Source organism: Artibeus jamaicensis, unplaced genomic scaffold (assembly GCF_021234435.1).
Source record: "Artibeus jamaicensis isolate MK-2021 breed Jamaican fruit bat unplaced genomic scaffold, CSHL_Jam_final contig_685, whole genome shotgun sequence".
Taxonomy (NCBI): Eukaryota; Metazoa; Chordata; class Mammalia; order Chiroptera; family Phyllostomidae; genus Artibeus; species Artibeus jamaicensis.
In genome coordinates, this window is record NW_026521924.1 from 14,052,396 (window position 1) to 14,076,853 (window position 24,458).

Below are 24,458 nucleotides of genomic sequence, written 5' to 3' on the forward strand. Positions count from 1 at the left end.
GCGTGCGCAGGCGTCGCTCAGAGGGAGGAGGCAAAGCAGAGGAACCAGCGCCAGGTCTGGTCTTGGTCCATACCGCCCGTCGCGCCACCAGCCCGTCCAGCGTCTGCTGCCGCCGCCGCAATGGGAGTGCAGGTGGAGACCATCTCCCCAGGAGACGGTGAGTAGGCGCCTCCGACAGTGCTGGGGGCTCCGCTGCCGTGCGCATCCGCTCACCGCACCCGTCTGTCTGTCTCCTCAGGGCGCACCTTCCCGAAGCGCGGCCAGACCTGCGTGGTGCACTACACGGGTGAGTCGGCGGGCCCGCAGAGTGGGGGGGGCCCAGGTCTGGATACAGCCTGGGGGCAAAGGCCCGGGTGTGGCGGCGTCGAGGCCCGCGTGGCCCCAGGCTCAGGCCTGGGTAGTGGCAGCGCCCCCGAGGGGGCAGCCTTGGGCCTGCGGAACCCTCCACCATCTGAGCCGGCGCTTGTGAGCGCTGACCTCGGACTTGGCGTTATCTCGTCCTTCGCAAGCAACTTTGTGCTTCAGATGCTGCCCTTATGCCCACTGTACGGATGAGGAAACTGAGGCTTGGGCAGGGGAAGTCACTTGCCCAAGGTCGCGCTCAGGAATTAGTAGAGCCCCGGCCAGGGACCATCAGAAAGGATTTGCACCATTTCTGTGTCCTGGTTGACACCCAGTTCTCCCCACCCGCGCCCCGTTCTGGCCCTCCCTTCGATGGAGATAAGAAAGAAGGGCGAGGTACTTCCCAATCTGCTGTGCCGCCTCTCCCCGCCCTGGGGAAGTCGGGCTTCAGTCCCTCCACCGAGGGTGGAACCGGTAGAGAAACGTCCCAGTTCCCAAGGCATTGCTTTGACCCAGCCTGGCCATGGAGAAACTAGATCTGCGCGGTCTTCCACCTCTTTTTACTTTTGAGGCACTTCCACATCCAAGCTTCAGTGGCAGTGATGGCCCAGGATGCTAGAACGTGTCACGTAGTCCCCCCATGATTCTGGGAGTAGACTTTTCTCATCTCCGTTTTAAAGATAAGGAAACTAAGGCCCAGGTAGGGCAACAAACAAATAATGTAGGCATAGGAAATCGAAGACCCCTCCCCCCCCAGCCAGAATTCAGACATCAGAATCGATGCGTTGAGACCATTATTCCATGCCCTTACAAGGTCCTTCTGGGTTGTATTGGGGAGGGGGGTGGGGAGACTGAGCAGGCGGAGACTCCAGAGCTGTGGGTGGAGGGAGGGGGATTGGTGTAGCTGGAGTTGCTGATATGAATCATTTTCCCTCCCCCTCCTCCTTCTCCTTTCTCCCCCTTCCAGCCCTTGCTTCTGTTCCTCCTCCTACTTCCTCTGTTTCTTCTTTCTCTCGCTTCTCTCCCTCCTCCTGGGTAGTAGGCCGTGGGCAGTTCTGACTGAGCTGCTCAGGTCTACCCTTCTAAGCTTTACCCTTCTTTCCCAGACCATGGTGGGGAGCCTTCTGTTGAGGGAAATGACTTTCATTAGGAAGTGGGGGGGCAACTAAAATCCCCCTTCAGCAGCCTTTTATTTCTCTGGTCTTCCTTTACGGGTAGGAACGAGGGTAGGGGGTGGAGGGAGTGAAGGACTACAACCTTTTTAAAGGCTACCGAAGGAGGAGATAGGAAACCCGTCTCTGTAGAGAACAGTTTCGTGCCTGTAAATGAAACTGCCAAAGTGGCTTTGACATTTTAAATGACTGTCTTTGTAAGGCACAGTCAGCACCTGAACCTAGGGCACTGGTGGAGAAGAGCTCACCGGTTAGGTTGTTTTTGATCAGTAGGGCGAGAAGAGGAGCCATTGCCTTTTACAGTGCTGGGGGTGTGGGCAGTTCATTCAGTTCCCACAGCCAGCTAAGTAGAGACTGGACTCAGGTGACCAGGTGACTTCTGTGCCGCGCCTTCTGCCCTCCAACTTGTGTTTTGCCACATTCCGACAATTGGCTACTACTGTACATCAGTCCCACTCCAGAGTCTGTGCCCCTTGTCCTTGGCTTACCCATCTCCTGGCGCCAGTGGCAGGACTGGACACCAGCATGCAGGCAGAACCACATTTCCCGGTGCCTCTTGGGGAATTGTCCCAACACAGAGTGTCTGGAGCCTCTCTCTGAGAGAGCGGGTGGTTGTGGGACCCGGGACACCATCCGAGCTCCCAGTGCCTCCCCTCTGAGTCTGTGTTTCTCCCTGAGGGTGGCACCCACTCACACGTTCCCAGAACAGCAGCAGGACCCAGGCGTGCATTACGACAAAACCTTTCTTATTTCATTTTTGATAAGCCCTACAAAGACGCCTTCATGAGAAGTCCTCTCTGCTTGTGCTCCCAGAATAGGTTGTTCTCTGGCTGATGGCTTTGTTCCTGTGGGCCTTTGCCACCAGCCTTCAGGAAGAACCTGTTTAAGGCCTGTGGGGGTGTGAGAGGAATGGGTAGGTGCTTTGAGATTTCATCTGTGATAGGTAAGGCTTTTAAGCCACCGAGAAGGAGGGAATATGATTGGGGGTGGGGCAGTGAGAGTATTGGAGACATCGGAGTGTTCTGATACCGGAAGCCCACTGGTCTTTAAGAAGGGAGAAGAAATTCTCATGATAATCCTAGTTTTCATGTCTGCTTTTCCTGCCTGGCTGCACCAGTAGTTTCCTGTTACAGAGTAGTTACTCTCTTCCTCTCAGAGGTGGATGGTGGAAGTCCCCTTTGGGCGCCGCTCCACACCCCCAATCCTATCCTCAGTTTGTGTATCTCCTTTTGAGTTAGGAAGATTGCTGGGCCTTGTGACCCCAGTGATTACAGTTCTAGGAGGAAGAACCTGCATGGCCCAGGTTCGGGTCCAGTGAACACGTGCTCATCCAGTCCTCTCTGGCCAGGTGTTCACTGCTGCAGATCTGGGGGCAGTGCAGAGAACTAGCAGTAGTAAGGTGCTTGCCAAAGTCTCCCCTCAGCCGCTAGACATATGCATAGCCAGGCTGGCTTTTTCCGGAGGGACATGTTTGGTACTGCAGGTGGCTCCAGTAGTAGGCTTGATGGCATTCTCCAGGCTCCCTCTGAGCACAGCGTGAGCATGGCCTCCAAGAAAGGCCTGTGCCACCTTTTGATGGTGCCAGGAGGGAAAATGAAAACTTGACTGTCACCTGCCAAGCAGCTCCTAGTAGCATGACAGGCACCAAGGTGGGAGGGAGGAGGTGGAAAGGTAGCCTGCACCTGTGTGCCTTGAGGGTCAGGCGAGTTCTCACGGCTGCTTCCTTGCCTCCAGGAGCTTTGTCACCTTAATTGCTGCTGAGTTTGTCCTGACACAGAGCGAGGCTTACATCCCCTCTACCGGGCAGGCCACGTGCCTGCCATTGTCAGAGCAACCTCAGGTGGATTGTGAAGTCATTCTTTTTTTATCCTCTTACTAGTAGCTGACATCTCATCCTTGGATTCAGATTCGTCAGTAGCCTGGCTTCTGGCCGAGGAAAACCAAGGGTCCCTCAGCCCCATCCCCCGAGCTCTCAGGGCAGGTACAGGTCACTAGCCCGCAGCTGCCCTTTAGCCCCTGTCTTCCCTCACCTCTCTGTTTCATTCCATCCACTTCCCCGCTGGGTGTTTCTTGGCTGCTGATCTGATGTCTGGAGGAAGGCATGCCCCCAGCAGAGACTCCTCGGGGGGCTTCCCCCTGCTGTCTTCGGGCCAGGCTGCAATAGGACCCTCATTTCCTACAGCGGATGTTGAATGAGCAACAGTGAACTAAACAGACAAAGACGTGATCTGGTGGGGCTTACCCGGGTGACAAGACCAGTAGCATGAAGGTGTGCCATGAAGTGGCGAGAAGCAAGCGCTGTGGAGAGATTAGAGCAGGGTGAGGGCTTGGGGAGGGTTCTTGCCACTTTTAGTGAGGAAAGGCCTCTGACAAAATGACACTTTAGTATTTGCTGAAGGGAAGTTGGGGAGTGAGTGGCGTGGCTGTCTAGGAGAAGAATATTCCCGGCAGAGGGAAGAGCTAGTTCCGAGCCTCTGAGGCTGGAGTGTGCTCGGTGCTTGGAGTGTGCTGGAGTGTGCACAGCCAGGAGATCTGCGTGGCTGCCGTGGGCTGTGTAAGGGGGAAGTGGTAAAGAGGAGGTGATGGCGGAGCCTCATAGATTGTTACAGGAACATGACCTTTTTCTCCCAGCAAGGTGGGATCGTTGGAGGTCATGAGCTGGCTTGGGTGTCAATAGGCCACTGCCTTCTGGCTACCGTGGGGACGTTGAACTTCAGGGGGCCAGGGCAGACACAGGGCCCTGCTCGTATTCTGGGTTGTAAAGTGTGCCAGCCTGGGGAGCGCACAGAGGTGGTGCTAAGTGGATGTCGTCCCTGAGAGGACGTGGGTCCTTTGTTGGGTTCACACCTTGCCTCCACCCTTTGTGACACATTATGAGTGTTTGGGAAAACTGTCCCACTTATGTAAGCTCCCCTGTGCCATCTGTAAACGGGAGTGACAGTGCCTGGTGTGAGGAGTTGCCGGGGTAGGTGCCTTCCAGGAAGAACAGTGGCAGCAGCGTACTGTCATTGAGACTTCCTGTGTCCCGGGGCTGTGCAGTGTGTCCCCTCCGCCCTGTGTCTTTCATCCAGGTGGCCTGCCCTGTGACACCAAGCTAGGGCAGGAGAAGGGAAGAGCCCTGGCCCCAGCACTGCAGCTCCTGGAGCGGCCCATGTGTACAGGCGGTCCAGGGTCGGGGGAGGAGCGGCCGGGACCTCACTCTCCTTTTGTTTTACACATGGGGGAATAGATACCTATAAAAAAGAGATGAATCTGAGTTAGGATTCATCTTACCTACAGGATATAATGGCTAAGAAGGCTATAGCTGTTCTCTTAAATTTGAGGACCAGAGGAGGTGTTTAGTGTTCGTTGTTCCCTGTGGGTACTAGAGGGACAGTGCTGGGCTGTACCAGCTTCACTATGTGGCCAAGTTAAGAGACCAGTCCTTTATCTCCCCACGTCTTCTTAACATTATGAGATTTGAACGTTTTGAAAATAGACCTTGCTAGGGACACGTGATTTTCTTTCTTTTGGGGTAGTGATCACCAAATACAGAACCCCACAGATGAGAGCAGAAGGCTTGCTGGTCTTGAATGAGTGAATCAGAGGCCCCCTCAGGGTTCTCGTGTGTGCGCAGCTCTCATTTGTGAAATCTTCAGGCACAGACGGAAATCCAAGTAGGTTTGATTCCTGCAGATGCCCGCGTGCTCCCCACCTGGGTTCCACAGTGGCTGACATTTTGCCACATTGGCCGTTTCTGTCCGTTTACAGGATGTGCACTGATGTGTCCGTGGGGGGGTCGCTTCGTTTTGTTTCGATGAGCCATTACAGTTGCAGACAGCGTGACACTTGACCTCAGATACTTGAGCATGCTCTAAGAGTGAGAGTAATCGTATCCTGCTGGCCCCTCCTAAGAAAAATTAAAATGATTCCATAGTATCTAAAACCAAGTTCACATTGAAACTGCCCCAGTTGTCCTCAGAGTGTTTTTAATAGTTAAAAAAAAAAACCCACAGACTCCAGTTGAGGTTTACTCACTGCAGTTGGATACTGTGTGTGTAGTGTCAACCTAGAGGAGTCCACTCATCGATTTCCTTCGAATGACCCTGTTGTTCCAAAGAGAGCAGACTCAGTCTCATCGGATACCCACGTCTGCCTCCTTCCACGGCCCTGATTTTCTTACCCTGGAAACTGAGTGTCTGTATGGTTTCTGGTTAAACGTTTGAGTGGGAAGACTTCACACATGATGCTGTGTACGTCATACTCGGAACCCTGTGGGAGACATCACTATTTGTGATACTAAATGTGATCTTTCTCGTAAACGTACGTTTTCCTCTTTGCAAGGAGCAGGTGGTCTGGGGGGATCTGCGCATCCTGCCGACGGCTGGCTCCTCATCACTCTCTCCCTGCTGGTATTCACACCAGTGATTATTTGTACTCGAAGAAATCATTTCATTGGCATTTACAAAGTGGCCATTTTCAAGTTCTTTCATATCTTCTGCATTTGTTAGCTGCCATTCTGTAAGGGTACAGCTTCATTCTTTTCCTTTAATTACTAATTTCTAAAGCGAGGACTTGGTTTTATAGTCATCCCCAGTGGTAGAGAGTGACTTTCCCTCTCTGTCGGTTTGTTTTTAGTTTACTGAGAACTCACAGATTTTACTCAGGGCCTTAAAATCACTGATGCCCATTATTGTTTTTGATGCAAGGTTCCACATTTTGCCAGTAGGAGTCCCTTCACACCTTTGTGACGAGCTCCCACTTTTCCTTAGTCACTGCCTCGGTCTCACTGCTCCGGCCTTGGCGGCCGTCTCCTGTCCAAAGAGCCGCGGTTCCTTTTCTTGCGTCTCAAAGACTTGTTCTCATGAACAGCTTTATTGGACACAATTTATGTACCATAAAATTCACTGATTTACCCATTGGTCTTTTAACTTGAACGGTTTTTGTTGGTTAAAACTGATTTTTTTGTGAAGTGCTAATGGGTTCACTATATTCTCAAACCAGGGACTCATTTGTCTGCCTTGGGGTTTTCTCTAAAAATAGTGTTGTCACCTGCTATTTCCCATGGAAAAGGCCAGGGGTGTTTTGGATAACTTAGCGTGTGCTCTTCAGTTCTCCCTTTGGTGCTCCTGGTAATGTTTGCTTATTTTTATTTTTCCAGTCCTCTTTTTTTTTTAACCTGCTGCTAAGGAACTGAACTGGGCCTTTGCTTTCCTTTTCCCACCCCCTTTAACTTGAGCCAGATAAATTCTAGCAGTTCAGGAAAAAGCAGGAGGAAAGGAGGAACGCAGGCGGAATGTTCAGCTCCTGGATGCTGCTGACTCTGCTCTCGTGGCCTGTACACGTCCCCTCCCCGGGGCACAGACCTTCCTGGCCTGCGTTCCTTTCCTCATACACACCAAGCTTCCCCTCCAGGAAGGTGTCCGCCCCTTCGCTATGTGTCCCCGCACTGCTCCCATTCCCCACCACAAGGCAGGTCGTTAGCGCAGCTTAAGTGACACCCTCTCAGTGGGTCTCCTTGACCCTTTCCTAAACTGGTTCTTCTCACATGCACATGTGCACACCCCTCTCTGATTTTCTTACAAGGCACCTCTTTCCTTCTTAGCCTTCCTCGCAGTCAGCCTGTGTGTAGTTAACATCAACGCTCTCCTCCAGGAGGCCAGGCCCACACTGGTGGTGTCCCCCTGGGCCTCCCCACCTGTGCCGCTGTGGAGCAGGCACTCAGGAGCTGTTGGAGTGAGTGGTCCGTTAGGATGGTCTGGCATAGGCTGTGGCTGCAGCGTGAAAAGCCCTCGTTCCTGTAATGATTGCTATAACTTTCTATTTCCTTTACATTAGAATAAGAAAGAAAATATCTGCATCATTTTGGACTTCGCCCATTCCTTATGGATCAATAAAATTGTGACCACTTCTTCCTTTCACACACACTGCTCATAGGTCAGCACACCAAACCCTTCTCTCAGTCATTCAGTAAATGGGTGAGAAATCAAGGGGACGCCTCAGTCTTGCCCTCAAGATGCTTATCTTGTAGGAGGCACCTTCCCTGATGCTTGCCCTCACAAGAGCGGCGCATGGAGCGGCAGACACCTGGGGCTGTGAGCGCCACACAGTCTCGGGTGTGTATGGCCCAGCCAGGCAGGAAGGAAGGGTTTCAGTGTGTGCAAGGCCTTGAGTGGGGGGAAGATGCTTTTGGTTTTTCTACAAGGTACTGTTCTGGATACCAAGAATATGGGAGTCAAGAGAGTCTCTGCCATCGTAGATTTACACTGTAGTGTGGGAGACAGATGGCAACAATGATTAATAAGCAAAAATACATTGTACAGCCCTGGCTGGTATAGCTCGGTGGATTGAGCTCGGGCTGTGAACCAAAGGGTCGCCTTTTCAATTCCCAGTCAGGGCACATGCCTGGGTTGCAGGCCAGGTCCACAGTGGGGACCACGTAAGAGGCAACTACACATTGATGTTTCTCTCCCTCTCTTTCTCCCTTCCTTCCCCTCTCTCCAAAAATTAAAAAAAAAATACATTGTACCTTAGCCAGGAAGTGCTAAGGAGAGGACAGTAGAAGGTTGAGATTTTAGACAGACTGATGAAGGCCTCAACTAGAAAGTGACATTTGAACAAAGACCTGAAGGAGGTAAGGGATAATCCATGGGACTCTCTGGGTAAGAGTATTTTAAGCAGAGGGAACAGCAAGGACGACGGCCCCAGGGTGGGCATGCCTCTGGGGTGTATACAGAACAGCAGGAAACCGAGTTCTCGGTGTATAGAAGCAGGGGTGTAACCAGGTGAGGTCAGAGAGATGGCTGTGCTGGGCAGTGGCTCTTACACGGTCTTGTAGGCCATAGCAAGGGCTTGGGCTTCTAAGTGAGATGAGCTATGGGAATGTTTTGAGCAGTAGCAATAGGGTTTGACTTATGTTTTTATAAAATGTCTCTCTGGCTGCTGTGTCAAGTTTAAACTGTAAGAGAGCAAGGGCAGAGAAGCATGGAGGCCCAGGGAAGGAACTGCTAGAATAATCTGGGGCCAAGCTCCAGAACCGATGCTTTAACCATTGTACCTACAGCCTCCTGCCTCTGTGTTTTCTGGAAAACTGAAAACAAAAGAAGAGTAAAGGTCGTGTATATTTCTGCTATTTCCAGTGTGTTTCCTTCTCTGCATCTGCCGCCCCCCCATCCCCCCGCCATGAGACATAATGTGACAGTTTGGGGTTTTTTTTATTTAATGTTTTTTCCCCATTACCACTTAGTCCCCTTATACTGCCCTCCCTGGCAGTCACCACATTTTGTCCATCTCCATGAGTCCTTTTTCCTTTTTGCTCAGTTCTTCCACCCCCTAATTATCCCCCCTTCCACTAGCCATCATCTGCTCTCCATCTATGAATCTGTCTGTTTTGCTTGTTCGTTCACTTTGTTCATTAGATCCCACATATGAGTGAAATCATGTGGTATTTTTCTGAGTGGCTTGTTTCACTCAGCATAATGTTCTCCGGGCCCATTCATGCTGGGTCGCAAAGGTTAAATTTTCTTTCTCTTTTTTGCAGCTAAGCAGAATTTCGATGTGTAAATATTCCATAGTTGTTCTGTCCACTCATCTACTGACAGACACTCAGGCTGCTTCCATGTCTTGGTGATTGTAAATAACGCTGCAGTGAACATAGGGGTGCTTGTGTTCTTTCAAATTAGTGTTTTGGGTTCCTTTGCATATATTCTCAGAAGTGGGATCGCCGGGTCAAAAGGCAGGCCCATTTTTAATTTTTTGAGGTATCTCCCTACTACTTTTCACAGTGGCTGCACCCACCAACTGTGCAAAAGGGCTCCCCTTTCTCCACATCCTCGCCAGCGCATGTTTGCTGACGGCTATTCTGGCAGGTGTGAGATGGTTCCTCATCGCGGCTCATATGGCAGTCTCGTGTGTCTTGTGATGAAGTGGAAAATGGAAAGGCATGCCCCAGGAAAGACATGCTTTCTGGTTTGTGTTCTGGGATTGCCGCGTCCTGTCGGTCATGGGCCCTCCTTTGAAAACACACTTTCAGGCTAGAGGGATTTGGCAAGGGTTAGAAGCATTTCCAGATGGAAGTAGTTTTGCAGTCGGTTTGTGTGAGGGGAGAGAGAACCGAGTCTTGTCTTTGGACAGGCATTCGACCTTCGGTCACTCCGTGAGCTCTCAGAACTCCGGTCCAGGAAGGGCGCCCTGTGGGTGTGACCTCAGAGACTCGGAAACAGGACAGAGACATGGACTTTGAATGACTACCTCCTAGCTCCCTCAGTGGGTAGAATCTCTTTCCACCCATCATGGTTAGGACAAGTGGGTAGGTGATAACGTTCATCATAAAGATGACATGGTGTGTGTAAACGTGTCAAACCCGGACATAACTCATTGGCTAGATGAGCGTGTCTTTCTTTGAGGGTGGCTCTTCTGGTGGACTTTACCGTCAAGGTTCTTGGAAAATCTAGTTTTGGCTTCTGTCAAAGTAGAGCAGAGGCTGTCGCAAGGTCATTTAAATGCCAGCCTTTCTAGATTTGGGGGCTTTCTCCAAACACGCTGGTCCCGCCTGCACACAGTCGTTCAACAGCAGTATTTTTTAGAGATTCACATTTATTGAGTCTTCCAAACTCTTCACACTCATCTGTCATTTATATACATACTATTTAATTATGTTATTAATACTCAGCAAGTAAACTGAGATGAGTGGACTTGGGAATAACATCGCTGACTGACCCTTGGTAAGCATAGAACTCAGGTGGGAAAGAGGGAATGGGGATGAACTAGAGACCAGGGCGGGAAGGAGTGTTCACCGCGCTGGGGCTGTGCAGGTTCTTTTTTTTTTTTTTTTTTTTTTTTTTTAAGATTTGTTTATTTATGGGGAGAGAGGGAGAGAAACATCAGTGTGTGGTTGCCTCTCACCTCGTACTGGGACCTGGCCTGCAACCCTGTGCCCTAACTGGGAATCGAACTGGTGACCCTTTGGTTCACAGGCTGGCGCTGAATCCACTGAGCCACACCAGCCAGGGCAGGCTGTGGGTCTTATACGAGTCTCTGGTGAGGCAGTTAAGTAAAAGGTGTTTGAGAGAGTGTGTATATTAAGAAGGAAGGGAAACAGATATGTCTAAGTCAGTCTGTCTGTCTATTTATATGGAAATGTTCTGGGTGACTTCAAGTGCAAATCTGCAGAAACAATGGCAACTTTGAATTTGGTTTCCCCACCTCCATTCAACCACTGGACTTTTTGTGCTTAAGAAACTACCTATTGAGATAAATATAGAAACCTTTTCTCTGTCTCCCAGCTGTAAATGGCAAGAACTTTATTCGTTGTGAAAGTTTGGGGTTTGGGATGTTCCCCTTTGTTGTTGCCATGGTTTGAGTGTTTTGTTTTTAATCTTAAAACTTTCCATATTTGGACCCTGTAAAATGCTGCCTGTGAAAACCACCTGCAAAGATGCATCAGCAACTGAAAACCACACTGGGTCTCGAGCTGTAACTACGAGGGCTGGAACCATAACTCTACATATGCCCCCTTCGGTCATCTTCCCTTATCCCTTTGGGGGTGTGTGGTGACTTTGCCTTCCGCAAAGCAGAATACACCGGATGTGGTGCCGTTTCTGTGGGGTCAGAGGCAAAATAATAACCAAGCGGTCCTCTCCAATCTCTAAATCCTGGCCGTGGGTCTCAATCACGTCACTGCTTCTGTGACGTGGGCCAAGCCTGAGGAGCACAGTCCTGGGGCACTGAGCTCAGGAGCTGCTGGCGGGTCTGCCTCTTCTGGTTCCTGCGGAGCAAGAGCAGCCGCCAACACACGAGCAGCGGGAAGGAGCAGCGTGCCGAGTGAGAGAGGAACTCGGGACACTTCCCCACGCCCTTCGTTGTTGTTAAAGCCCACATGCTCCCTTTCCAAGGATTGGCGTCTGGTTCTTCCCCCAAGAACAGCTGAACGGTTTGGGAGGAGACCCAGACGAAAATGACATCAACTGCCTTGCAGCCAGAGAACAGTCCCTCATGCAACCGTGACTTGTTTGCTTGCTTGTTTTTTTTTAATCCTCACCTGATGATATATTTATTGATTTTGAAGAGAGCCCTGGCTGGCGTAGCTCAGTGGATTGAGTGTGGGCTTTGAACCAAAGGGTCACAGGTTCGATTCCCAGTCAGGGAGCATGCCTGGGTTTGTGGGCCAGGTGCCCAGTTGGGGCCACTCAAGAGGCAACCGCACATGGATGTTTCTCTCCGTCTCTTTCTCCCCCTTCCCTTCTCTAAAAATAAATAAAATCTTTAAAAAAAAAAGAAAGAGAGGAAGGAGTAGGGGAGAGAAACATTGACTGGTTTCCTCCTCTACATACCCTGAGTGGGGATTGAACCCCCAGCCTTTTGTCATATGGGACAATGCTCCAATCAACTGAGTCACCCGATCAGGGCCACCTGTAGTTTTTGCTCCTCTCATGGTCTTATGGTTTTAACTGGAGACCCCAAATTTTCACATTTTTCTCACTGGTCAGTAATTTGAAGGTGCTGAACGTAAAAACTGCCATTCTGGGATTGCCGCTCAGATTCTTACGACCACAGAGGGAAGAGGTCTAAATACGGAAGCGTTGTGCTTGTCCTGCTGCTTCTTAAAACTGTGCAAGTGGAGCAGATCGGAGAGTGCCCGTGAGAGCCAGCGTTGTGAGTGCCAGGAGTGGAACAGACTGCCACAGGGACGCAGGGCTCTGAGTCCCGGTCTGTGACCTCGAGACAGTTTTTGAAATAAAGAATATGGACCTATCCCAGGCAGAGTCTGGGTCATAGGTTTGTGTGTGGTCAGAAATGAAATTGGGCAGTTCTGGAAATAGGTCGTTCCGGTGATGATTTTCACTAAGAGTGGCCTTTGGGGCTTAAAGAGTGTCAGCTGTCACATCTGAACTGTAACTTCAGTCGCCTCTGCTCAGCAGAGCGTGCTTTCTCTAGGAAGTTGTGGCACCAACTTGGCAGGAGGTTCCACTGGTGAAGGGCTGGAGGTCCTGGCACAGAGCTGTCCGGAGTTAAAGTGGGAGCAGCTGTGGGGACGTGACCGCTACCCGCCTGCTCCTGCCCCAGACACAGGAAGCCCTCACCGTCTACTGACAGGTTGGGTGTAGTAGGTAAACATGCGGGATTTTAGTAAATCACCCATTTTTCCCCTTTTATGAAGAAGAACCGTTTTATAGAGGCGTAACTGCCATCCAGTAAACTGGCCATACATAAAGTGTGCAATTTCATAAGTTTGGTGTGTTTCTTTGTTACCCTTTGGAGCCTCACTTCCCATTTCCAACAATCACAGATACACTTTCTGTCAGCATAGATTAATTTGCATCTTCTAAGCCTTTATGTAAAGGGAATCATACAGTATATACTCTTTTTTAAACTTTTCACTTACAGTTGACATTCAATATTATATTAATTTCAGGTGTCAGTTGTACTCCGTCTAGTTTCTTCTACTTGGTATAATTATTTTGAGATTATTGTTATCCTCATGTAGTAATAGTCCATTCCTTTTTATTACTGAATACTTTTCTGTTGTATGGATATACTTGCTTATCCATTCACCAGTGAGCAGATGACTGGGTTGTTCCAGGTTTTGGCTGTTACAAGTAGTAAATCCGCTATGAGCATTTGTACGTGAGTCTTTCTGTGTGGACACAGGCTGTCACTTCTCGTGTATAAATATCCAGGAGTAGAATGGCTGGGTCCCATGCGAGGTGTAGGTTTCACTTAAACTACCAGGCTTTTTTCCACAGTGGTTTTTCCATCATCTAATCCCATTGTCAATCTATGAGAATTCTAGGTCCTCCATATCTTTACCAACGCACGGTATGATCAGTCTTCTTAGTTGTACTCATTTTAATCAGTAATAGTCCTGCCTCCTAGTGGTATTTGCATTTTTGTGGTGACATCTTTTCATGTGCTTACTTGCCATCTGTGTGTCTTTTTCAGTGACATAGCTGTGCACATTTTTCCCCTTTTTGAATTGTTTGTTTTCTTGTTTAGATATATTTGGGACATAAGTCCTTAAAAGATACATACTTTGTAAAGGGTTTTCTCTCAATCTGTGACTTAACTTTGGGTTCTTTAAAAGTACCTTTTAAAGCACAGATGTTTTTAATTTTGGCAAAGTTCCATTTATTCTTATGGGTTATGCTTTTTGACTTCATATATAAGAAATCTTTGCCTGAACCACAGCCATAATGATTATTTCCCCATTTTCTCCCAGAAGTTTCGAGGTTTCTTGTTTATGTTTAGATCTGTTACCTGTGTTTGAGTTGATACTGGTCCTGCTGTGAAGTGCAGATCCAACTTTTTACTGTCTGCCTGTGGGTATCCAGCTGTTCCAGCCCAGGGTAGGCACTGGAAGTTTGATTTGAATCTCACTCTCCTCGTCTACTGATTCTAACATCTGTGTCGGGTTGGTTTCAGTTGGTTGGTTAGTCTTTGCATTGTGGGTCACATTTGCCTGCCTCTCCCCATGCTTGGTAATCTTTGGATGATAGACATGAATTGTACCTTTCGGGGTACTGAGTATTTTCATTCCTGTAAATGAGCCTGAGCTTTGTATTGGGAAACACGTTATTTGGAAACAGTTTCAGAGATCTTGCCTCAGACCTTCCTGTGTATCCTATCCCCGTGCTTCATGACCTCCTGTCTGGCACGTAGGAGCAGGCACAGACCCTCCTAAAGGTTCGGGGTGGTTCTTCTCCTGGCCTTGGGTAGTTTCCTCAGACACAGGCTTGTTTATTTCTCTCTAAACACCACATAGGGACCCTCTGCAAGGCTCTGGAGATTTCTCTATAGCTCTCCTCCCTGGTACATATCGGTAGACTCGGGCTGCCTTGGGCTTCATCCCAGTTCCCTCTCCCTGGAAATTCTCAAGAATGCGAGCTGGGGCAGTTTCAGGGCTCGCTGGGTTGGTTTCCCATCCTTCTGGAATCACTGGCCCTCACTGAGATGGTCAGTGTCTTAAAAACCGTTGTTTAAGCTATTATCTGGGCTGTTTCGCTCCTTTTTTATAGGGGGAGGCATTTTTTGTTTTGTTTATTTGTTTAGGTTTGTGTTTCTGTTTTGCTTTGGGTTGTTTAGATGGGAGGGTAAATCTGATCCCTGTCCCTCCATCTCGACCAAACCTGTGACCTGTTTTGATGTCACAGCTTTTCTTTCATTTTGCGTTCAACACTGACCAGCCCAATTCCCACTGCAGAAAGTACTATTTAAGCGCTTTCATTCCTGTTTCTTCGTGGGCACTGCTTCCTGCGCTGCATCCGCTGCTCCCCCAGCTGACAGCCGACAGCCATACACAATATGAAGTGGTCTCTTCCTCCCCGTCGAGGGGAGCCTTGTCCCTAGCACCTCCTTGCCCTGCAGCCTGTGCCAGTTGTCTGACATTCTGCTCAGCTCTGGGGATATTGTTTACCTTTCAGACTTAGATACAGGAAATCCCTCCTCGGCCGAAGGGACCCCACCAGTACCAGCACCTGCACTCAGCCCCTCCCCGTGAAGGTTTCTCCTCCAAGGAAGTGGGCGAGATTGCATTAGAAAACTTCAGGGTTCAGGTTTCGCTGTGGCCTGAAGTTACTGGAGCAAGGCTCACGTCCTCTTCCCTGGGCACAGCAGCTCATCTGAAATGGGGCAGGAGAATACGATCCTTGCCAGAGCTCCTACTTAGAGCCCGTATACTCAGAAATTCTACTTGAAGCTTATGATTTCGTAAAGAGGCTTCGCCCCTCAAAGACCCAGAATAGCTTAAAAGAACTGGGGTTAGACGTTTTCCCAGGCCTACAGTCTCTTTGGTGAAGAGTATCCGGTTCTCCAGGCTGGCTCAGCAGCAGGGAGAGGCAGGGGCCACATTTGCCCTTAGTCTGGTTCACCTGTAGGCACAGTGGGATGGGGGCGCAGGACATCAGGAGGTTGCTTGGCAGTGAGTGCGAGGAGGAGTGCGCACACAGTGAGGGAGTCTGTCTCAGTACCTTGTAGTGTTTCACGGCAGTCAGATGCGATCTTGCCCAGCTTCAGGGCATGTTCAAATTTGGGAGGAAGTAGGGTAATCCTTTCAGAGGTGTACTGTGTTTTTTTAAAACTGTGAGTGGCAACCCATTAGTGTATCGTGACATAAATTTCAGGATCACAGTCAGCATGCTCTTTAACAATGAGAAGTATGCTGCATGTGGTAATTATTACAATAATGTTTCCCTGACACATTTTTATGTGTGTCCTGCGTCCTGACACAACAGGCTGGTCCGCCGTCACAGTCGGTGACAGCTCTTTGTGGTGTGGGCTCTGGAGTTCCGCTTCTGTCGCTCCTCTGGCAGCACGACAGCAGGGTGTGCTGAGTAAGCGTCACGTAAAGGCATACCTCGTATACCATTTAGGTTACTCTCAGCCACAAGTAACTGAAAACCTGACTTAGGGCAAAGCAGACTTTTAATCACCTTAGAGCTGAAGTGTTGACAGAGGTAGTTTGGGTCTGGTTCAGATCCTTGGAAGGACTGCTCTGGTGCTCCTGACCTTTTCATAGTTACAGGGTGGCTGCCATGGTTCCAGACATCACATCCTCACACAGCGGCATTCAGCAGGAAGGGAAGGCAGGAGCTTTTTTCCTGAGTGTGTTTTTCTTTTTCACCAGTGAGACATGTCTTTTCCTGCAAGGTTCCAGGAGACCACAGTTGGTCTGAGTGCCCAGACTGACCCATATGCCCCACCCACCCTCACCCTGGTATAGGAGAAAGGTTTAGATTGATTCCCGTTCACCCACTGGGCCAGGCTGTTGCTGCTCCTGGAAAGCTGATAGTTATAAAGAGCAGGGTGGGGGAGGGGTTGTTGCTGAGTCTGGATTTTCCAGAGTCTGGAGTGTGCCACAGCCTGGCTTCCAGGCGCCTCTCTGGGCAGGTTTTTCTCTGTGGGTTTTGTCCAGCTAGCGTTTGCAGACAGCCAGGGGGCAGGGACTGCCTTTCCATCCCTGATTCTTTCCCACAGGGGCTCCTCACCTAGGGACTCCCCCCTGTGGCTACTCAGGAAGCCGAAGAGCCCTGCTCAAGGTCTGCTCTATAAAGAATGCAGACCCAGAAGAGGCTATTTCTGGTCTTCAGTCTCCCTTGTAGCTCATAGTCCTCATTGGGCAAATAAAGTCTTGCTGCTACAGCCAGACACTGCGGCTCATTGGCTCTGACCTTGAGCAGGTTACTGAGCCTGGGAATTGGTTCCCTTGTTTCTGTTACAAGCAGTCTCAGGAGGGTGGATGGAAAGGTGCTGCCTGACCAGAAAAAGAATCTGAGAATCCTAGCTATTCATTGCCTACTCTCACTCTAAATGCTAAAGTTCGGTTGGGCTGGGCTCAGTGTATGAAGTAGAGCTTCATACAGGTGGACCGAAGGGGGTGTCTGCAGTGAGTAGCATGGGGAGTGGAGGCCTGTTCTCCCAGTTACTCATTGATAGAAAACTGTTAAGTCCTGCCGTTTGTCATTTCTTTCATCAGGGTGATTGTGTTCTGGCAAAGAGACAGGCTTTGTGTACACCCCAATGTGCTGGTTCCCGGGTGCCAGTTCCTAGCTCTGCACTGACTTAGCAGGGGTAGATTCCTGTCCTGCTGTCTCCCTCGGTCGTCCGCTCTCAGCCCCAGGCTTCCGGCAGTGTCACAGGCGCCTGCCCCCAGGACATCTGTCTCCCCTCCTGGTCTGTAAGGACGGTGGCTCTACTCCCTGCCCCCCTCCGTTTCCTATTTCGCCAAAGCACAGATAGTCTGGAGCCTGTGATAAAGCTCTCACTCCGACTCTGCTTCCCCCTCCCACGTAAAAGTGTTGACATTTTCAGGTCGGGGTTTTGTTGGGATTTTCCTTTCTCTCAAAAACGGAAACACAACAAAATTCTGTGTCTTACCAGGCATTCTCAGTAATGCCTAGAACCATGGTGGGTGCCACCCTTGGCCTCCAGTGGAATCAACTTTGTTAACTATGTGGCAACAGCCAGCTGACCCCTTGCAGTCTGGGGTCCTGGTTCGGGGGTTTTCAGGACCCGAGTGACAGTTGCCACAGTGGGCTGACACTGGCCTCTGGAGAAACCAGCACTGATGGTCTCTTGTGGACGAGGTGTTGCGGACGTCTGTTAACTCTTCTCTGGTCACGCACCCTCTGGCACCTCTGTTCCTGGAATTCCCTGTCTAGTGAAGGGTGCGTGGTGGTTTGTCTGGCTTCCAGGAAATGCAGTAGTAAAACGAACATGGTGTCTGGGTTTATAGTCCAGCTTTATTACTTTAGTAAGTTACTCTACTTCCGTCTGCCTCAGTTCCTTCATCTGGGAAAAGGGGACAGCGCCGTGGGGGGTTGGATAGGTTTATATGTGGAAAGTGCCGAGCTCAGTCCCTGACTGGGGGTGGAAGCACTGACCACAGTTCCACTGGAGTTGCTAGTGGTTCACTGGTGGGAGCTCTGTGTCCTTTCCAGTGCTCCTCCTCTGGGTCTGACAACTCAGTTCAGTTTCAACACCGCCCACATTTCTGTAAAAGGTGATGGGCGAATTAAGGAAGGAATTTTGTTTCTTATGGTGTGCATGACTTCCAGCCACTCTGTGTGCCTGAAGGGCCCGCAGTGAGTCCAGGAGGAAGTCCACAGAGCACTGGAAATTCACTCAAGGAGCGTGTACACACCCCTGTTCTCCGCCCAGGGCAGACTGCTGTGAGCCGGGGGAGAGCAGCCACAAACCCAGGGCAGAGGGACTACCCCAGCTCCTCAGAGACCTGCTGAGGACGGAGGGACTCCTTCCCAGACTCCACAGTGCCTTCTCGGGCCGGGGACACCCTGCCACGCCCTTCGGTGCTGGCATCTGACTTGCCTTGTGTCGTCACTGCTTGTTGCTCATGTTCCAATGCATTTTTCACAGGGATGCTTGAAGATGGAAAGAAATTTGATTCCTCCCGGGACAGAAACAAGCCCTTTAAGTTTATGCTAGGCAAGCAGGAGGTGATCCGAGGCTGGGAAGAAGGGGTTGCCCAGGTATGCTCTCGTTTGTTCTGTTTCTGAGTGTCTTTTAAACTATGTGTAATCTGTCTTTAAAACACTTTACATACGAGGAAAAATAAAATAAAATACAAGCTCTCTTCGCAGCTGCGTAGTGTTTCCTTAGGTCGGTGTGCTCTAATGTATTTGACCAGCACCCTTTGGGTGGCCGTTTGGGGCATTTCCAGTGTTTTGCTCTCGTAAACCAGCTGCAGCGACTAATCGGGGACTTGGCTCTCCTTAGCCAGTGTGGCCACAGGCAAGGCCCCAGTGATGGAGCGAGTGGGTCGGTGGCTGTGCGCGCTGTCTGTGACATACTGCAGAGTTGCCCTCCGTGGGGGTCACACTGCGAGCGGCCACCAGCGGCCTCTGAAGCTGCCTGTCCCCGCTCAGCCCCCACCAGCAGTGTATTGTTAGACTTCTCAGGGAGATGCAGTGAGTGGCAGATGTTGTCCCGGGGTGGTTTCATGTGGGTCCGTGTGATTGTGGGCCCTTCCGTCAGACCGCTTCTGAGAGGTCCCATTCAGGGAAGTCATCTTGTCTGTCTCCAGTCTGTTTCATCGCCTCTCCCTCCCCGTTGTGTAAACAGCTTCTGTTCTGCCAGGAACGGAGTTCCCAGTGGACAATAGGGGGCCCGGGGCTGCCAGACTTCAGCTGGATGCTGTCCTTCCGTGGAGCCCCACCAGCTGAAGGGATGATTACAGTGGCCTGAGACCCCGTGGCCTTTATAATTGGGCGCTGCATGTTGGTGTTAAATCTGTTTCCCTCTGACCGAAGAGAATTGGAGCTTTACCAAAGTGAAAAGAAAGATTTCTCTAGAACAGACGTTGCTCCACTTCTCCTATATAATCACTGATTTATCACCAAGTAAGTTGCTTAACTTTCAGGAACTCTAAGGCGTCCCATTCCTGGGTGTCTGGACTTCTGTCCCTGCGGGGCAGAGCGTTGGCAGTGTGGGAAGGAGAGGATCTTTGTGTACAAAGTAAAAAAAGGGTCTACTTCCCTTTGGAAGCCCTGCCAGCTACACCTTTCTGTCTCATCCTGTGCCCCACCCCCCACGTCTGTCTAGCTCTTGGTCTGCAGCCCAGCCCCCATCTCCCATGCCAGCCATTGTCCACACCGCAGCCCATCTTCTCTGGCTGTTCCAGCCCGGAACAGTAATTGTGTTGTGTGTTCCAAGAGCTGTAACTGCCACCGAGATAGTGTTATCAGCCTGCTTCACATTCCAGGCTTGGCAAGACGCCCAGTCTCCCCTGGACCCAGTGTACTTGGGGGTCAATCACAGCTCTCATTCGGGAGAGTCTGGGTGCTTCGGGACCGCCATAGGCCGTCTTTGTTTAAACACCTGAACAGAGTGTTTCTTCAGCAGCGTGCACAGGAAGGCGGGGGGTCGTTCTGTGCCCCTTTCCCCTTGTGTTGCTACTGTTCTGGTGTTGTGTTTACAGGTGTGCAGCCCTGCCTCAGGCGCCGTGTCGGCAGCTTGTCAGAGAAGTGCGTTGGGCACTGCATTCTTTCGAGTGGCTAATCCATAGTGAGATGTGCCTTTGACATGTCTCCCCTTACATTGGATGTTTGGGTTGTTAGCAGAAGATTCTGGAAGTAGAATTGCTGGGCAAAAGGATATGATAGTTGCGAATTTTATCAGATTAAGCCGAATGCTTTTTAAGTGTCCCTGCCACCTTGGTCCCACACGTCCCTGTCTCCGAAGGGAGCCGCAGGAAGCACGGCTTCGGTGAAACCCCGCTGCAGCCCGCCTCTTCCTCTCGTCCCCGTTGCTCGGGTGGGGTCTCCGGAGGCCGGAGGGTGGACATGCGGCAGAGAACCTGCTCGCTCTTCATAAAATAGATTTTTAAATTATTTGTGCACTAGATTAGAAAATGAAGAAAATACAAACATTTTTTAAAGCGAAAAATTTCCCTCCACCCTGGCCACTGTACTCTCCTCTCCCCGTGGAAGATTTATATAGGCGGTTTATATAGACGGGTACAAATTTGTAAATATTTTTCTCTTTTTCACACAAGTGGTAGGTTTTATACCATGCTACTTTGTACTCCAGAACATTATGCTGTCTGTTTTAAAAGTTTTTCTGTATTTATGAAGCATGATATATGAGTGCAGAAAAGGAGACTACCCCAGATACTACTTCCCCTCGGGGTCCTGGGTCCTGACACCCTGTTTCTTTTAAGCAAAGTTTTGTTCCAAGCACCCCTTTGTCAAGAGCATTGATGGATTAACACGTCCCCTGACTGGGAGGCCACTGAAGGACTAGGGTGGCGACACCTCCAGAGTGTTGGCCGCCTGGAGTCGGGTCAGTAAACTCTGGCAGGCAGTTTGGGGACCTGGCTGTGGTGGGGAATCCGAGAGCTTTCTATGCCGTTGGGCCCTGGAGCCGTGTGCAGGGTCACCACACCTGACTGCGGACCCCCGTGTCTTGCATAGGGGCGTCGCCCGGTGCCCAGGCAGCTGAACAGTCGCTGGAAGGTGCTATTCACACCATCCTGGACAAAGGACACCCAAGCTTCTTATGGAGACAGTTGAGTGCGTCCACCTGATTCTTTTTCACTCGTTCTTTTCACAGATGAGTGTGGGCCAGAGAGCCAAACTGACCATCTCCCCAGACTACGCCTACGGTGCCACTGGGCACCCGGGCATCATCCCACCAAACGCCACTCTGGTCTTTGACGTGGAGCTCCTAAAACTGGAATGACAGGAACGGCCTCCTCCCCGAGCTCCCTGTTCTTGGGTAAGGAACTTACTGCTGCAGGGCCTGTAACTCCCTCCGCTCCCTGCGTGTCTCGCTCAGCATTGGATGGGTGGTAGAGAGAACTGCGGGTGCCACCGCCCCACCCCGCACTCCCCCTCTGTGGGTGTGCTTGCAGTCTTGGTGATCGGTGTGCACCTTGAATGTAAAGGTTGCTCACCTGTGGGAGGGGGTGGCGTATGTTCTTGAATCTGCTCACAGGGATGGGGTAGCTGAGGGTGACTGTTTAAATGAAGCATTTTTATGTGTAGCTTATAAACTAAACCTCAGGTGGGAGCTGGAAGCACAGGCTGAATTTTTAGTGCCAGTATTTCAGTTCTTTAGCAGTAAGATTGGTGATGACTTTGCTTAGCCTCTCCCGGCTTGTGCCCCTCCCTCCCCCGTAGTCTGGTTGCTGCCTCTCAGGTGACGTAAGAGGCACTACCTGCTGGGCCCCCTGCCCTGGGGAGCAAGCCCCGGCGGTGGAGGGCCGCAGGCCAGTTACTGTCAGTGGGTTGAAAGCGAGGCCAGAGGATGTACTGAAGTGTAGAGGGTGCTCTCAGACAGTCCTGGGAAGGACTCTTAGGGACCTGAGTCAGCCTTTTGTGCAGCAGGTGAGGAAACCGAGGCCCAGAGAAAAGCGCCTGACGGATCACAGTCAGTCAGTGGTGAACTACAACCAGAATCCCTGTCATGCCTTTCTTTCCTGGACTTTTCCTTCCCATTACCTTCACTCTGGGAAACCACACTTCATATCCTAGTGACACAAAACATTTCGCGTGGGAGCTCGAGTCATAAACCACGTGAGGGCCCACCTTCCCCTCCCTCCTGCCTCTGGACCCAGAGGGCGGAGCCGGTGACCGGGAGGAGTGCTTCTGTTTGGAAGCTCCAGTAAGTGGCTGCCCGCTGGCCGTGCTGGCGCAGCCGTGTCCTGCTGTGGCCTGCTTTCAGTAGAGGGGCTTTGTTGGTTGGTAGGTATTTTCTGTGCCCGAGGTTCGAGCCCTGCACACCGGCTCATGCAGGCAGGCTCGGGTTTGATGACTCCGGCTTCTCCACTCGACGTCCCGCCAGGAGGGAACTCCCGACAGTCCCGAGAGCCTCCCTCTGCCCACAGTACACCTAGTCCACGCCCTCTCTCCTGTTCTTTGAAAGCCAAGTCCTTTGAACGTAGATGTACTTGAGGGAGCCTTGGAGTTCCCTGATTTGGGAGCAGGCTTCTGTAAATCTGGGAGGATGGGGAACAAAGGCGAGGGAGTGAAGGGCCCGAGGTACCTGGCGTAGGCCTCCCTGTGCGCCGCCAAAGAACATCTCAGAGCTTCCTGCAAGGGTCTTGAAGGAAAGCCCAAAGCAGTGACAGGTTCGGGTCAGTGCACAGAGACCGTGTTCAGCATGGGAACACCCCCCTGGGGCTCTGCACACTGAGGTCGCCTGGGAAGCCCTTCGGACTCTTCCGAGGCCTAGGCGCAGTTAGCACAGTCACCGGGCGTGGGATCCAAGTGTTAGGGTTTGTTAAAGCCTCCAGGTAATTCCTGTATGCAGCCAGTGACAGTAGGGGTGGCCTTGGTGGACTGCCCCTCCTGCTGTCCTCGGCAAGATAAACTTAACCTTGGGTTTTAAAAAGAAGACCAGCTTAAGCAGGAAGGGGTTGCCCAGCTGGCCCTCCGCAGCTGGGGCAGAAGTGGCTGGGTCCAAGGAAGACCTGCAGCTGTTGGGAAGGGACGCCGTGTGGCAGCCAGCCTGGCGGCTGTCCCCACTGCACACAGAGAGCCCCGAGTCGCCGGAACTCACGAGTTTTCTGTCCCCAGCAGATGTGCCATGGAGGGACCTGCCGCCCCCGACGCGCACACGCGAATCCGTGCGGAGCTTTCCTGATGTCCCACTACACTCTGTATAGACATCCGCCCGACTGAATGTGTCCGTCACCCAGCTTCGCTCCTCCCCTCCCCGTGTGTGTCGGCCTGAACCACCTGCCACCAACCTCACTGACTCTTTCTTTCGTTTTCCTTCTGGGGTGAAGATTCAGTTTCAGTCTTTCGGGCCTAGGTTTCCAATTGCATATTAGTCAAGTGTTAACAGCACAAGTAATGGGTTAACTTTAGACTAGGAATTGGTGTGGGGGGTGCAAGAATCTTTATTTTATTTTATTTTTTGGATGAAATTTTTATCTATTATATATTAAACATTCTTGCTGCTGCGCTGCGAAGCCATAGCAGATCCGGGCGCCACGGAGGGCCGAGTGGTCTCCAGGTTGAGAGATGTCTTTGGGTTGGATCAAGAGCTCTACCCAAAACCGGAGTGAGGTGGGGGGGCCTCGCCCCCACTGCTCCATCCCACTCTCCCCTTAAACCCTCTGCCTTTTAAAGCAGCTCGTTTTCACTGCGACATTGGACACTACAGGTATCTGTCCCGGGCCAGCAGGGACCTCTGAAGCCTTCTTCGTGGCCTGGCTTTTCCCCAGCCTGTGGTTCTTTTCTAATAGATATTCAGGACTTTTATAATGTCACAGCTATCCAGGCTCCACTTCCTAAATTTTGAGAACTTTAGTCGAAAGTTTAAATCGAAGGTGCTGTTTGTAGACACTGAAAACCCAGTGAGAGCCCAGCCACCACGACAAATCCCTGAGTGCTGTCTTAAGAAGACGATGCTGGTCATCACAGCTTCAGCATCTCCTGTTTTTTGATGCTCACCTCCCCCTGCTGATCTCAGAGTCTCCTCGCTCTTCCTCCCCCTCTCACTCCTTTGCTGTCCTGTGTAGTGATTTGGTGAGAGAAATTACTGCTGCCTACCCCCACCCTCCTCTCCTGCACTACATACGAGTTTCAAGTTTTATTATTGCAATAAAAGTGCTTTATGCTGGCTTTTCTCAGCTCGGTGTGACGGTGGTTGCTTTCAGGTGCCCCCCCCCACCTTTTGGTTCGGGGGTGGGGTTGGAGGCGTGACAGCGGGGTGCAGGACCGCAGCGGGACATCCTTCCCCACTGGTGTCTCTGGGGCGGGGGTGGGCTGGGTTTGCATCTCCACCCGTGGAGGGAGCTGCCTGAGGTCCGCTGGGGTCCTCGGGGGGCACCCCTGACCCCTCATCGAATGGGTACTAAGTACACGTTCTGGGTCGAGCACTGTGCCTGGGCGTCTGGGGGGTTACGGAGAAGTCGAAGGTGCGCTGCTGGCAAATTAATAAAGAATTACAAAGAGACAGCATGGTTTGAATGTTTTATTATTATCTTTTAATTTTCATCCAAGG

At 51.0% G+C, this 24,458-nt stretch overlaps 1 protein-coding gene across 2 annotated transcripts; it reads left to right on the forward strand.

Moving 5' to 3' along the window:
• Positions 1 to 24,084, forward strand: FKBP1A (FKBP prolyl isomerase 1A). 2 transcript variants are annotated; one of them, XM_037143144.2, is made up of 5 exons: positions 1 to 157; positions 239 to 286; positions 18,363 to 18,475; positions 21,057 to 21,221; positions 23,024 to 24,084. In XM_037143144.2, exons 1-4 carry the CDS (start codon positions 121 to 123, stop codon positions 21,183 to 21,185), a joined length of 327 nt encoding a protein of 108 aa, XP_036999039.1. In that variant the 5' UTR covers positions 1 to 120; the 3' UTR covers positions 21,186 to 21,221; positions 23,024 to 24,084. The 2 variants fall into 2 exon arrangements, with proteins under 2 accessions (XP_036999039.1, XP_036999038.1); XM_037143143.2 differs by having other exon boundaries at positions 2 to 157; positions 23,027 to 24,084.
• Positions 24,085 to 24,458: the final 374 nt, after the last annotated feature.

Bases quoted from the DNA above. Each gene is read 5' to 3' on its own strand.
- FKBP1A (XM_037143144.2), top strand. From the start codon at position 121: ATGGGAGTGCAGGTGGAGACCATCTCCCCAGGAGACG. The intron at 158-238 runs GTGAGTAGGCGC...CTGTCTCCTCAG, and splicing joins GACCATCTCCCCAGGAGACG to GGCGCACCTTCCCGAAGCGC. The intron at 18,476-21,056 runs GTATGCTCTCGT...TTCTTTTCACAG, and splicing joins GGGAAGAAGGGGTTGCCCAG to ATGAGTGTGGGCCAGAGAGC.